The sequence below is a fragment of the Pangasianodon hypophthalmus genome, chromosome 12 (assembly GCF_027358585.1).
Source record: "Pangasianodon hypophthalmus isolate fPanHyp1 chromosome 12, fPanHyp1.pri, whole genome shotgun sequence".
Lineage (NCBI taxonomy): Eukaryota > Metazoa > Chordata > Actinopteri > Siluriformes > Pangasiidae > Pangasianodon > Pangasianodon hypophthalmus.
Genome location: NC_069721.1, coordinates 25,820,504 through 25,836,332, shown reverse-complemented (window position 1 = coordinate 25,836,332; position 15,829 = coordinate 25,820,504). Strand labels below are relative to the sequence as shown.

General features: G+C 40.5%; 1 protein-coding gene across 2 annotated transcripts in view; it reads left to right on the top strand.

Moving 5' to 3' along the window:
• The window catches only part of LOC113524863 (A disintegrin and metalloproteinase with thrombospondin motifs 14), a 57,208-nt gene that overhangs the window by 2,336 nt on the left and 39,043 nt on the right, over positions 1-15,829 (top strand). For both annotated transcript variants that reach the window (XM_034309405.2, XM_034309404.2), the window contains exons 2-3: positions 1,697-2,067; positions 13,817-13,964. In XM_034309405.2, the coding sequence (XP_034165296.2) occupies positions 1,697-2,067; positions 13,817-13,964 (519 nt within the window). The remainder of the gene's footprint in view (positions 1-1,696; positions 2,068-13,816; positions 13,965-15,829) is intronic.

Below are 15,829 nucleotides of genomic sequence, written 5' to 3'. Positions count from 1 at the left end.
TTAGATGAGTGTTATATTAGTGTTATATGTGTGTTAGATGAGTGTTAGATGAGTGTTAGATGAGTGTTATATTAGTGTTAGATGAGCGTTAGATGAGCGTTAGATGAGCGTTAGATTAGTGTTATATGTGTGTTAGATGAGCGTTAGATGAGCGTTAGATGAGTGTTATATGTGTGTTAGATGAGCGTTAGATGAGCGTTAGATGAGCATTAGATGAGCGTTAGATGAGCATTAGATGAGCATTAGATGAGTGTTATATTAGTGTTACATGTGTGTTAGATGAGCGTTAGATGAGCGTTGGAGGACTATTAGATGAGCATTAGATGAGCGTTGGAGGACTGTTAGATGAAATGTTAGATGAAGATTAGATGAGCATTAGATGAGCGTTGGAGGACTATTAGATGAGTGTTAGATGAGCGTGAGAGGATAGTTAGATGAGCATTAGACGAGCGTTAGATGAATGTTAGATGAGTGTTAGATGAGCATTAGATGAGCGTTGGAGGATTGTTAGATGAGCGTTATATGAGCGTTAGACGAGTGTGAACGGATAGTCAGATGAGCATTAGATGAGTGTTGGAGGACTGTTAGATGTGTGTTAGATGAACATTAGATGAGCATTAGATGAGCTTTGGAGGACTCTTAGATGAGCATTAGATGAGCATTAGATGAGTTTTAGATGAGTGTTAGATGAGCATAAGCTGAGCGTTAGACGAGCGTTAGATGAGTGTTAGATGAGCATTAGATGAGCGTTGGAGGACTGTTAGATGAGCGTTAGATGAGCGTTAGATGAGCGTTAGATGAGCGTTGGAGGACTGTTAGATGAGCGTTAGATGAGCGTTAGATGAGCGTTAGATGAGCGTTGGAGGACTGTTAGATGAGCGTTAGATGAGCGTTAGATGAGCGTTCGATGAGCTTTAGATCAAGCTTTAGCATCACATAGGCCAGATCTAGCTCTTGAGTAAATTTTCACTCGCTCTTTGATTGGTTTCTTCAAACTAAATGGGGAAAAATGGGATTATCATTTTGTACACATTATACAGATTAATCAGAGTTGTTGCTGTGTGTCCTGCGCCATTAATGATATGGAATGTTATTTTTAGTTTTTCTGATCTGTGTTGCTTTAACTGGTATAGATGTTTGAACTAACTGAACAGTGCTGAACGTGGGGAAGGTCTACGCTTCTGCTCCACAAAACCCAACATGGAAATGCACATCATGTTGGACTTGAGAGCAGAATTTGACAGTATTGACTGTGATATTTTAGTGGACAGACTTGTTCAGTTGTTCAAGCTCTTGTCTGGTTTAGATCTTTCCTGATATCTGGTACCAGGTTTTTAGCATAAATGGAGATTCTTCAGAGACTAAAAAAGAACAACATGGCGTCCCACAAGGATCCGTTCCAGGCCTTAATTGTTCTTTCTTTATACCCATGGACGTGTGATTCACGATCATGATGTTGGCTTTAATGCTACACTGATGACACACTGTTATATTTTTCTGCTCAGTTAGATTCAGCAGTAAAACTGTAAAAATCTGGATGAATAAAATTTTCCTTGTTATAATTCTGATAGAACAGAAACACTGATGTTGCAGTAAAAGATGTTGTGCTTGCTCTGTCTTTGATCTTCACTGTATACCGTATATATGAAAGCAATTAATATCCCGTGTGTGTGTGTGTGTGTGTGTGTGTTGTTAGCGAGTCTGTCGGAGAAGCTGAGTGACTTTGGCCTCACCGTCCCCTTCAGCACAGACTCTCGTGGGCGATACGTCTCTCACGCCCTGTCCTCCGGCTCGGCGTCTCCGTTACCCTCGGAGCGGAGGCGAGTGGCTCGCAGTGCTCCGGCGGCGTCCTCCAGGTATTTATTCTTTAACGTCACCGTGTTTGGGCGAGAGCTCCATTTGCGACTGAGGGCCAATCGGAGACTGGTGGCCCCCGGCGCCTTTGCGGAATGGCACGAGGACTTTGAGGAGAAGGAGAAAGCGCGGATAAACAATGACTGTCTGTTCACCGGAGACGTCAGTGACATGCCGGAAGCTTCTGTGGCCATCAGTAACTGTGACGGACTCGTGAGTAACAAATCACGATCGATATATTACAGTTAAATGAGGGACAGATGTTAGGGCTTATGATTCTCTCTCTCTCTCTCTCTCTCTCTCTCTGTGTGTGTGTGTGTGTGTGTGTGTGTGTGAGAGAGTGAGAGAGAGTGAGAGAGAGAGGAAACAAACCACAGGCCCATAATTGTCGAGTGTGTGTGTCTTTCATTGAGATTCCAGGCATTTGTGAGTGGAAATGCCTTGAATGTCAGCACTTCTTCTGTGAGTTACCCAATGTAATTGTGTTTATTTATTTATTTTATTTATTTATTTTTTAAACAATATTAAGTAATTTTCATCAAGTGTTAGATGAGCGTTAGATGAGCATTACATGAGCATTAGATGAATGTTAGATGAATGTTAGATGAACGTTAGATGAATGTTAGATGAGCATTACATGAGCATTAGATGAATGTTAGATGAATGTTAGATGAACGTTAGATGAATGTTAGATGAGCATTACATGAGCATTAGATGAATGTTAGATGAATGTTAGATGAACGTTAGATGAATGTTAGATGAGCATTAGATGAATGTTAGATGAGCGTTAGATGAACGTTAGATGAGCGTTAGATGAACGTTAGATGAATGTTAGATGAACGTTAGATGGACGTTAGATGAGCGTTACATGAACGTTAGATGAACGTTAGATGAGTGTTAGATGAACGTTAGATGAATGTTAGATGAACGTTAGATGAACGTTAGATGAACGTTAGATGAACGTTAGATGGACGTTAGATGAGCGTTAGATGAACGTTAGATGAACGTTAGATGAGCGTTAGATGAACGTTAGATGAACGTTAGATGAACGTTAGATGAATGTTAGATGAGCGTTAGATGAATGTTAGATGAGCGTTAGATGAATGTTAGATGAATGTTAGATGAACGTTAGATGAGCGTTAGATTAATGTTTGATGAACGTTAGATGAACGTTAGATGAGCATTAGATGAACGTTAGATGAACGTTAGATGAGCGTTAGATGAAATGTTAGATGAACGTTAGATTAATGTTAGATGAATGTTAGATGAATGTTAGATGAACGTTAGATTAATGTTAGATGAACGTTAGATGAACGTTAGATGGACGTTAGATGAACGTTAGATGAATGTTAGATGAACGTTAGATGGACGTTAGATGAGCGTTAGATGAACGTTAGATGAACGTTAGATGGACGTTAGATGAACGTTAGATGAATGTTAGATGAACGTTAGATGAATGTTAGATGAGCGTTAGATGAACGTTAGATGAATGTTAGATGAACGTTAGATGAGCGTTAGATTAATGTTAGATGAACGTTAGATGAACGTTAGATGAGCATTAGATGAACGTTAGATGAACGTTAGATGAGCGTTAGATTAATGTTAGATGAACGTTAGATGAACGTTAGATGAGCGTTAGATGAATGTTAGATGAACGTTAGATGAACGTTAGATTAATGTTAGATGAACGTTAGATGAACGTTAGATTAATGTTAGATGAACGTTAGATGACAGCACACAGACAGACACAGCGCTCGTTTTCATCACAGCTTGTTAAGCTTAACGAGATCAGATGAAGCTGACAGCGACATCCTAAGGATCTGAGATCCAGGTGGCTTCTGACCTTTGACCTTTGAAAATATGTTCTTCCTAGAAGGTGAAGTGCATTCCAGAGTGTAGTATTTGTTCGTTTGGCAAGTTCACACCCACCCACCCACCCACACACACACACACACACACACACACACACACACACACAGTCCATCTGTTTCTAATAGTTTTTTTTTTAATTAAAGCTACCGTCATAATAAGTCATTTTGTAAACAACACTTCTGCATCAGTTCTAGTAATAATTATTGGATTATTACTCAGTATTGCTAACGTAGCTATGCTGCACTACAATACAGCGTTAAATAGAGTGTTTATGACGATATTTTAGTATAGTACAGGTACGAGTTTCGACTTTTGTTGTATTTATGACTTTCCTGCAGCTCCAAGTTCCTGATTTGTGGTGCAGTGCTGATGGATGAGGTGTTACTAATTCATTACATTATCAGTAACACTGTAAAGGACTTACATTAACACTATCACTGTATTACTGTACTGCTAGTGTGATTAATACGTTCTATACACATTATTATTATTATTATTATTATTATTAAACATTACACCCCAAATATGTTTACTGTGATGGAGGTGGATTTTATTTTTGAAGCGCTTCAGTAAGGGAGAATTCAGGGTTAGGCCGTATAAAGCATTACTGTTCGATACACACACACACACACACACACACACACACAAATACACAAAGGCAACATTCATTAAAGAGACATTGATTACTCTCCTGGGCCGTCACTGGACAATGGAGCACTCATGGCAGCACACGGCTAGTGGGACGCTCCGTGTGTGTGTGTGTGTGTGTGTGTGTGCTCCATTTCCTCCGGACTTGGTGAACGGAATAAAATAGTGTAAGCTCAAGCTAGATCAAAAGTTACTAATAAAATAAAACAAGAATAAGACTGTGTTGTGGATTACTGTTACGCTTTAACACACTCGACTTAAAACCTTCATTCAGTTTATTAGCGAAGTAAAACACTCTGTGTGTGTGTGTGTGTGTGTGTGTGTGTGTTGATTATTTTCCTATAACAGCACGTCCCCGAGTGTTTCCCGTCCCACTCTGCGAAAGCTCGTTACTTGTAATTAGATTGAAGTTTATTGCTGTTATCAGAAGGGACTTAAAGTCCAATCCAAGTACAGAGTTAAAGGAAAAAGGCCAGGAATCAGACCCAGGTCACATGATCGAATCTCACCCCTGATGAGAGAATGCGAGAATGAGGCCGTGTTTCTGGAACGGAAATGAAGCTGATACGGTGCAGATGGAGAGAATTCTGCGTCCATGTGTTTCCCTGAACAGGAGCCAACATCAACACTGGCTCGTCTGAGGGCTTGGTAGTGCTTCCTTATCCTCGCTCCTGCTCCGAGTCTTCTCTTCATCAGATCGAAGGTTCTGTCATCCTTCAGAGAGAACAAGAGAGCTGCCTCACAGACAGTCACACGCCAGTGATCATTATAATGACGTGATGTGGTTATCTGGACAGAGCTGCTTAGATAGGCGCCATTTCAGGGCAGTTTACAGACAGCTGACTGCAGATGGTCCTCATTCTGGACATTTCATGCGTTAATGCTTTAATGCTGATTCGATCTGCTGTGTTTGCATCAGTGACCTCACAGGGTGCAAAACCTCAGTGTCCGAGATTATAACATTAACTGCCACTCAGCAGAGTGTTTAATGTTACACCTGGTATGTTAATGATGAGCGTTGCAGGGTTTATTGCAGGGTTTGAGTCGCAGGTGTATGTTATAAACATCAGGCTTGTGCCCAGCTTGAACTGGTGATCGGGGATTGGTTGATGGGAACAATGGTGATCAGGGATTGGTTGATGGGAACAATGGTGATCAGGGATTGGTCGATGGATACAACGATGATCAGGGATTGGTCGATGGATACAACGATGATCAGGGATTGGTCGATGGATACAACTGTGATCAGGGATTGGTTGATGGGAACAACGATGATCAGGGATTGGTTGATGGGAACAATGGTAATCAGGGATTGGTTGTTGTGAACAATGGTGATCAGTGATTGGTTGTTGTGAACAATGGTGATCAGTGATTGGTTGTTGTGAACAATGGAGATCAGTGATTGGTTGTTGTGAACAATGGTGATCAGTGATTGGTTGTTGTGAACAATGATGATCAGTGATTGGTTGTTGTGGACAATAGTGATCAGTGATTGGTTGTTGTGGACAATGGTGATGAGGGATTGGTCAGTGACTGGGTGGTGAGTGGAGTGAACCTGCTCTCTCAGCTCCTATAACCAGCAGCTGTGGTGTGAGCCAGAGAACCATACTGAATGCAGGACAGCTGCTAATATCTGCTCAAAACATCACTATTTGTCTCTAGGCTCTTTTTTTTAAATAAAGTCACTAAGGGGGTCTAAAAAGTCACCAAGTTTAGCAACAAGATCACTACTTGGGCAAGTAGTGTTTCAGATTATGTATTCTGTGGAGTGAGTGGTCTCTGATTTTTTTTTTATGTAATTGTAGCATCAAAACATCCAGTGAAGCTCCAATTTTCATAAACAAATGCTTTTAGTCTTGGTCTATAATCATATTTTAGTTAAACATTGTGATAGTATGAGGAAGGAAGTATGATTATTGTAATATTTACTCGTACTATCAGCACACGGCTAATCAGCTGCTGGAGAACATATGATGATGACACCTCATTCAGAAACAATAAAAGAACCTTATCTTCAGATCAGAGTTGAGCTTCACCCCCAGATTTGTCTGACAGTGACGTGTTACACGCCTGCACAGACAGGCCTGAGTGATGATGTCATGCTGCAGGATGTTAAAGCGTACAGTGGTCCAGGACTGGAGTGAAACAGCTGCACAGATCAGGAGGACACGTCGTCACGCCTTACTGTGCATAACTGAAACCTGACACGCGTTAGGATTTATTACTGAGAGGTTTGGCCAGCGGCTGCACGACTGTAACGCTAGCTGACAGCACAGAGGCTCACCGGATTTATAGTTTTATCCAGTAATATTAAGATATTTGGATGGAAAGATTGCTGGTGAAAATATAGCTTCAGTGTTCGTAACGCCAGAGCAATAAATAAACACAGTGACCCTGTACTTTCAAACCTGAACAAAAAAATCTCTAAGCACGTCTGCAATGTACAAGGCTAGCATAAATATAAACCTATATATCATGATACGTGTGTGTGTGTGTGTGTGTGTGTGTGTGTGTGTGTGTTACTGTGTTGGAAAGTGACAGCTGTTCTGTGTTGGCATCTTTGGTCAGTGTGTTGAAAGACTGAGAGATAACTATAAATTTAGTGCTCTGTGTGTGTGTGTGTGTGTGTGTCTGTGTGTATTCGTGTGTGTGTGTGCGCGCGAGTGTGTGTGCGTGTGTGTGCGTGAGTGTGTGTATTCGTGTGTGTGCGCATGTGTGTGTATATTAGTGTGTGTTTGTGTGTTTATGTGTGTATATTCGTGTGTGTGTGTGTGTGTGTGTGTGTGTGTGTTCGTGTGTGTGTGTGTGTGTGTGTGTGTGTGTGTGTGTGTGTGCCCGTTACATATTTCATGTGGGAGCTAAAGTTATTTGTGACAGACATTAAAGACAGACAGAGAGACAAGCATGCATACAGACTTACAGACAAAGACAAACTGACAGACAGACAGATGGACAGATGGATAGACAGAGAGACAGAGAGACAGACAGAGAGACAGACAGATGAACAGACAGATGGACAGACAGATAGACAGAGAGACAGACAGACAGATGAACAGACAGATGGACACAGAGACAAACATACAGACAGAAATGAAATGAAAGAGACATACATGTGGAAAAACACACAGACAGGCAGACAGGAAGAAAGACAGGTAGACAGATGGAAACAGACAGACAGAACGAGAGACGGACGGATGGACAGACAGGCAGATAGAAAGACAGACAGACAGACAGACAGACGGGCTGTATGATGATAGATGGTTGGAGAAATACTTGTAAACAAAGTTTGTCCTCATGTGACCCCACAACACTTTTTTTTATCCAGAGTACCTCTGAACCATGGAAACTGTGATGTTTAGTTACCATGGTAACTAAGTGGTAATAAACACAAATAGCAAGGTGAATCTGAACTTTTCCCCTCCTCTGAGGTTGTTAATGGTGATGATACATCAGCGTGACTCGGTTTACCCGACTGTGTGTTAAATGCTTCGAGCGAAACCTCTGCCCTGTTGTTCTGCTCAGTTCCATGTATTTTTATTCAGATATTAAATCAGTTAAAAGCGTTTAAACTGCTATCGGAGGTTTTTGTGATGTTGCTCCTCCGCAGTGACTCCTTTCAGACACACGCCTCTGTCTCTGATAAATTACAGGCTGACTCAAACTAAATTACACACTGCACCGTGCGGAGACAATCACGGCCTCTGTTTACCGCTCACTGTCCGCTACAGGCTTCTCTTCATCCACTTCCTGTTTACAAAACACTGTGAAGAAGCGGTCAGAACTCCCAGAATGCATCAGTCAGCACCACCACAGTGTCCTGTGCAACTAAGTTGAAACAAAGTGAAACAAAGTTAGTTCCTGTTCTCGCTTACGTTATAGCAGCTATAAACACTCGTTCCCTCACCAGCGTCTCTTTATTCTCTCTCTTTAACTTAATAAGACAAAAAAAACGCAGCTTATCATTTCACTGAGAAACCGCAAAGAAGCGTAAACTCCTCTGTCCTGAAGGTTAAAGTTACAGCTTTACCTCTGACTGTTACAAAGCGCTGACACTGGAGACTCCTTCCATCAGCATTACATAAATAAATGTCTTCTTACTTCAAGAAAAATTCACCATATCTATGCACTATAGAAACGATAACGTATCAGAACGAGTGCATTAATATAAACCTGCGCTACTGTCAGAGCTGCTGTTATAGAGAATTAATCAACACCTTCTGACCAATCAGAGTGCAGAATTCATCAGCGTTGTCGTATTATTATGAATAAATATCTAAAAGGACAGACAGGTCATTAATCAGCAATTTAAAGAGTTAAAAATGTAACTGCATCCAAGATTTGATTATAGAGTGAGTTAAAAATAAAAATTTAAATTATTTCCAAAAGTCTAGAAGTCAACAAAATAAACAACTTTAATAAAAAATAACATTCATTCATCATTTACTGTTTCTTTTTATTTAAACTTCTTACTTTCTTAAACGTTTTCTAATGATTTAGTCATTTATGTATTTTTTATTCAAAGATTCAAAGCGTTTATTGTCATGTGCACAGTGAGGAAACCAAGTTTCCCTGAACAATGAAATTCTTCCTTTGCTGTCCACATTGAATGCCAAGATAACAGAAACTATATAGAAATAAAAATAAAAACAGACATGCACATACATACAAACAAACATAATAAAGTGTAGACTATGTAACAGAAGTAGAGATATAGATTATATATATATAGAAATATAGACTATGTACATCTGTATGTGTGAGTGTGCAATGTTGACTTGTGCATATGAAGTATATCTCTATGTGCAATATTGACTTATGTACAAAACAATACAATACAAAAACAATAGTACAGTAGCCTGTAGTAAATTGAGTGCAACTACACAATAACAATAGCTGCTGTCACATTTATGTATTTTTTATGTTGCTCATGCAACATTTCCTATCTTCGTCACTGCGTATATGCTAATGAGAGGCTCTAAACCTTTCCTGACGGTAGATTGGTCGAGGATATCAGAGGGATCGAACGAGTCGAACACATTGTCTTTCGTTCAGCGAGATTAGATTAGTCTAATGACTTCTGTCATTCTGGGGATTCCACATATTGTGAATGGATGGATTGATCGATGGATGGATGGATGGATGGACAGATAGACAGGTGGATGGCCAGATGGATGGAGAAATGGATAGATGGACTTACGGATGGATGGATGAAAGAATGGACATATGGATGGATGGATGAATGAACGAATGGATGGATGAATGAATGGATGGACAGACCTATATATGGATGGAGAGATGAACGAATGGATGGAAAGACAGATAGATGAAGAGGTGGATGGTTGGATGGATTGATAGATGGATGGACGGATGGATGAACGAATGGATAGATGGACAGATGGATGAATGTATGAACAACTGGATGGATGGATAGATTGATGGAAATACAGATGGATGGATGAATAAATGAACAAATGGACAGATGGTTGGTTGGATGGAAAAATGGATATGAATGGATGGATGAATGGATGGATCAACGAATGGATGGACAGACAGATAGATGAAGAGATGGATGGTTGGATAGACAAATGGACGGAAGGACTGATGGAAGGATGGGTGGATGAACAGATACTTCATGTGATTGACAGATTGAGGTAAAAAGGCAGTGTTTCTTGTTTTTCTACGCCCTCTCCTGCTCCTCACCTGCTAGTGTAAACCCTCGGGGAGCGAGTGTGAGGAACGGTGAAGTGTACATGAGTGAGGATCTCATGGTGTGAAGATCCAGAGTGTATAGATCATGTACATGTGCAGCTTCAAAGCCTGTGGAGTTAGCGTGTGGAATGTCGTGTATGTTCGAGCTTAAACACGGCTCATGTTTACTTTATTACTCACAGACTCACAGACTCTCAGGAGGTTCAGTCTGATTCGTTTATGTTCCTGATCTCACTTTTTCTAAAACATAGAGACAGAAAGATCTGGAAACAACTGGCTGTTAAAATAATTTAGACTTTTATTAGCTGTGAAAAACCAAGATGGATGAAAAAGTAGCAGATCAGGTCAGTTCCACGGGTTCCAGTGAGAAATGGATGAAAAATACCTTTATTGTCATTGTACAAGTGTAGTGAGCTTTAGTGTGCAGTTCCCCATGGATAGATAAATAGAGAGATGGTGGATGAATAGATAGATAGATAGATAGATAGATAGATAGAAATACATTAAAGAAGGTAGCAATCAGACAGCAAAAAAACTAAATTATAGAGATAAATAAAATACATTTAAGATGAATTATTTGTATAGTATTTATAAAACTGAGTATCAGTAGAAACTGCCACTTTGTAGGAAAGTTCTAGACTTCTTTAATGATCTTCTGGTTCTCACCAAACTGTGGAGGAGTGGAGCAGGACGCCTCTGATCTAAATCAACAGGAGTAGAGATACTCTTTTTTCTATCTGTAATGAGGAATACCGTGTTCTTGTGGAGTTCCAGCCAGGGATGGATCATATATTGTAGACATGATGACTCTCATGGTTGTTGGAGCGCTGATCACTGAGCTCAGGTTCCAGAAATACGACGTGACCTTCTTAGCGATAAACTTCTTAGTGGACTTTGACTAGCTTGTGTTATTGCTGGTTTGGTAGACCAGGTTAGATCTTCCTCTCTACATCTACTGTACATCTACTCCACCACACATGGAGGTCTGTTTATGGATATGTATACTCAGTAAATGTTTCACCATATTTTCGTGTTCATTTTCGTTGTTCCACTGAGACACATGATGTAGTTGAAGATGGAGGTAGATGGATGAGGAAGTTTGTCTGTTTTTATTGCTGAAATCCTAAGCTAGACTAAAATAGCACTTGTGGCTTGTCTGAACGTGACTTGCAGTAACAATAAAACAAAACAGGAAATTGAGTTTCTTCCTCCACAACATGTATAAACTTAGCAAAGTCTGCTCTTGCAGATTCCCAGCCATGGACGTCTGTATCATCACTGAAAACTGAACTTCTCAGTCTTTGCCTTCAGTGAGCTTCAGATCTTTAACACACACTTGGCGCACTCGGGTCTTGAGGATCTGAGTTTTGCTGAGTTGTACTTCCTGGAATTTTGCCTTTGTCCATAGTGATATGTACCATATCTAAGGTCACTGAGGTCATTCTGCATTCTGTCAGCTCGACCTCATGCACAGTAACAATTTTATCTCCAAGGCCGTGTTCCAGATCTGCTCCTTTCCCAATTTTCCACTGATCCAAACCTCAAAGCGACAGTAGCAGCTGACTCTGTTTTTTTCAGCGTTTGGAGGATTTAGCTGTGTTTAGCGAGTAGCAGGAGGTGAAACCACATCCATTTTTGTCTGAATCACCAAAAATACATGTGTGACATTCCTGCCAAGGCCTGTGGATACATTTTCTGGAATTTTTATGAGCTTAAATGATAGTGTGGTGGTATTTTGAACAAAAGTGAAGGGTGTAGTTCCACCACACCTGATATTGGAGGATACATAAGCAATGTCATCATAAAATATATGATTACGTCAAAGAATGTTGTGGAAATAGGTGATATTTTAGCAGCTGTACCTGTAGAAAGCCAGTTATCTTTAAACACAATAACTGTTATTACACTGTTTTCAGGTGTAACTCTTTATTTTTATACATTGATTCAGCTGAAAGTTAGTCTCACGAAGCAGTAAATATAATGTGATGTAAACATGCTTCAAAAACATAAGATTTAAGCCATCTTTAGCCCTAAAATACTCTGTGTGGGGCTTTTATAGTAAAATACAGAGGTGGTGTGATGAAGCAGAATTACTGGTAAGACCAGCTGATTATTTTCCTATAAAAGCATGTCCTGAAGTGCTGCCCAATACAAAAAATGGAAATCATATGATGCAACTACGCATCCAGGTAAAGAGGGAATTAGTCAGAAAAAACCAGTAGGCCAAGAGTAATGCTCAACATGATGCTACCACCACCATGCTTCACCATGTGGGGATGGTGTTCTCAGGGTGATGAATTGTCTTAGTGTTCCAAACGTACTGCTTTGTGCTGAGGCTAAAAATTTCAGCTTTAGTCTCATCAGAACATGTTTACTGAGTCTCCGAACACAATTTCATACAACTCAAGAGTCTTCCATGAAGTCCAGCTTTGTGGCATGTCCAGGCTGTGTCTTGTGAACAGCTTCATCCATCTGAGCTCCTTCAGAGTTACGCTTGTCCCTTGGCTGTTCCTCTGACTAATCCCCTCTTTACCTGCTCACTGACTTTTGGTGGACGGTGTCTTCTAAGCAGAGTCACGGTTGTTCTGTATCCTTTCCATTTTTTAATAATGGATTTAATGCTGCTCTGCGGAATGTTCAAAGTTAGCCAAACCCTGATACTTTTCCAGAACTTTGTCCCCGACTTGCTTTGCTCGCTCATTGGTCTTCATGATACTGTTTGTTTAGCTACATTCTAGTCAAGTCAAGTCAAGTGGAGTTTATTGTCATTTCACCCACATACAGCCAGTTAGTACAGAGTGAAACGAAACAACGCTCCTCCAGGACCAAGGTGCTACATAAGACAAACACAGAACAACACAGAACTACAGGGGACTACATATATTTATACATAAAGTGCGCAAGTGCAAACATGCAGACAGCACAAGATAGTACAATGACTACTGGGATAGACAATGAACGCAGTAAGTCCCAGTGCAGCGCCGACCAGCACACAGTTCTATTAGAAAGTGAATCTAGTGACAGTAGTGCACAGAGTACAGTATAAGCTGCTGAAATAGTGTAAACGTGTGTGTGTGTGTGTGTGTGTGTGTGTTCTTTCAGTCCAGTTTCTGAGTATTGAGGATTCTGATGGCATGGGGGAAAGAAACTGTTGCAAACTCTCTAGCAAACTCTGGGAGCTTCCAGAAACAGATGTATTTATCCTGAGATCTCTGACACTTTAATTACACGCAGGTCGACTTCATTCAGCTAATTATGTTTCTGATGGTGACTGGTTGCTCCAAAACAAAACCAGTTTAAGGGTTTCACAGTGAGGGGGGTGAATACTTATGCATTCACAACTTTTATGATTTTTTTATTTATAAATAATTTTGAAAACTATCTTGATTTTGTTCCCTGAACTTCAATATTATAGGCTGTTGTATTTAGATTTATTACCTAAAAATCAGAGTGAAGTACCTTTCAGTTCCAGGTTGTAACACCACACACTGTGGAAACGTTCAAGGGGGTGAATACTTATGCATGACACTCCATATTCATGAACCACATTCACAGACATTTTATTTGCACCATGTGGAAGAGATTTAATTAAAATGTCAGGAGACTTTTAGACTTTGCCTATTTTAAAATAATCTCTGATTAGGGAATAGACAGGAATTTTCCAGTAGTATTATGTATAATTAGTGTATATCGAAGTGTGTAAGTAATGCATCATTGTGGTTTTTTTTTTCAGGCTGGACTAATTCGTACGGATAGTGGCGAGTTCTTCATCGAGCCATTGCAGAAAGGTCAGCAGGAGTCAGAGGTCCAAGGTCGAGTTCATGTAGTGTATCCCAGATCAGCAGTTAAACGACAAAATCAGGAAGATCTGCATAACGAAGGTGAGGAAACAGAGACGATGGAGTGATGGAACGGCACTCGGGGGCTGGAATTCTGATAATTATGGCACAAGTTTGTTAGTGTCAGGTGTAAAAGATTTCAGAAGTGACTGATGGTTTATGCGTGATCCTAAACTGGTGGCTGTCAGATTCCTTTATTTGTTAGCTGCATTAAACTTTTAACTTTTGGCTAAAGGGGGATGTGCATTTTATTACCGTTCTTTTAATACAAAGGAAACATTTTTTTAAAAAAAAAAAAGCACTTCATGGCACTGTGTATTTGTATGTTAAATATATAGATTAGAAATATTTGAAATTACAGGGTTTAAATCATAAAAATTGGGCTTCTGATTCTTCACTGATTTGTGGAGTATTATAAACTGACACTAAATCAGTAATTTTTTAGTGTCAATTTATGTCGATTATTTTGGTCAAAGCTAATGTTTATACAGTGTAGTGGCATTTTTCTTTGGGTACCTCAATTTAATCATATTTTATTTTCCAACATGCAAAACATTTGTGAGGACAGAATGCACAAAAATGTCCCACATGTTAGTGTTTGATATGATAGACTAAGATACAGTGTATATATAATATTAAGATTAATATAAATTAATCCACGAAGGGAAATTCACTTATTCTATGGCAGCATCATGTAAGTACCATCAAAGATAAAGTACAAAATACAAAAAGTATGTAAGTTGAAACTACATGTGGCTGACAAAATTACTGTCAGCAGTCAAACTCCCACCAACTCTGGGGGTGCTGAGGGTACTGAAGATGCTGGGGATGCTGGGGATGGTGAGGATGCTGGGGATGGTGAGGATGCTGGGGATGCTGAGGGTGCTGGGGATGCTGGGGATGGTGAGGATGCTGGGGATGGTGAGGATGCTGGGGATGGTGAGGATGCTGGGGATGGTGAGGATACTGAAGATGCTGGGGATGGTGAGGATACTGAAGATGCTGGGGATGGTGAGGATGTTGGGGATGCTGATGGTGAGGATGCTGAGGGTGCTGGGGATGCTGAAGGTGCTGAGGATGCTGAGGGTGCTGGGGATGCTGAAGGTGCTGGGGATGATGAGGATGGTGAGGGTGCTGGGGATGATGAGGATGGTGAGGGTGCTGGGGATGCTGAGGGTGCTGGGGATGCTGAAGGTGCTGGGGATGCTGGGGATGATGATGATGGCAAGGGTGCTGGGGATGCTGAGGATGCTGGGGATGATGAGGATGCTGGGGATGGTGAGGATGCTGGGGATGCTGAGGATACTGAGGATGATGAGGATGGTGTGGGTGCTGGGGATGCTGGGGATGATGAGGATGGTGTGGGTGCTGGGGATGCTGAAGGTGCTGGGGGTGCTGGGGATACCGAGGGTGCTGAGGATTCTGAGAATTCTGGGGATATTGGGGGTACTGGGAATGCTGGGTGAGGAGAAACACAGGGTTTTCTTTTTTGGCTTGTGATCATCATTACTGTTCCCAGCACTTTTCAGAGCACAGTTGTACAAACACCACTTTTGCTTAACATCATGTAGCAGTAATGGAAATAATAATTACATGTGGTAGTAATCACATGATCCTTGCTGCAGTAATAAATGGATTAATGTAATGTTCTTTTATTAGCTGCAGGTCAGTTGGTTCAAATTTAATGAAAAAGTCCGAACAGCTGTTTTCAGTAAGTGTTTTGAAAGGAATACTGAAGTCTGCTCTTTATTTATTGTGTGTTTAAGTTTTCTTTCTTTCTGTTTCCTGATGAATGATCTCACTCGTTTGGGTGACTCTGTGAAGTGGCAACTTTATTCATTTTGAAACTTCCATTTAACGATGCAAACTCTTTAAATAGACACTGATGTAGTGCAGAGATGTAAACA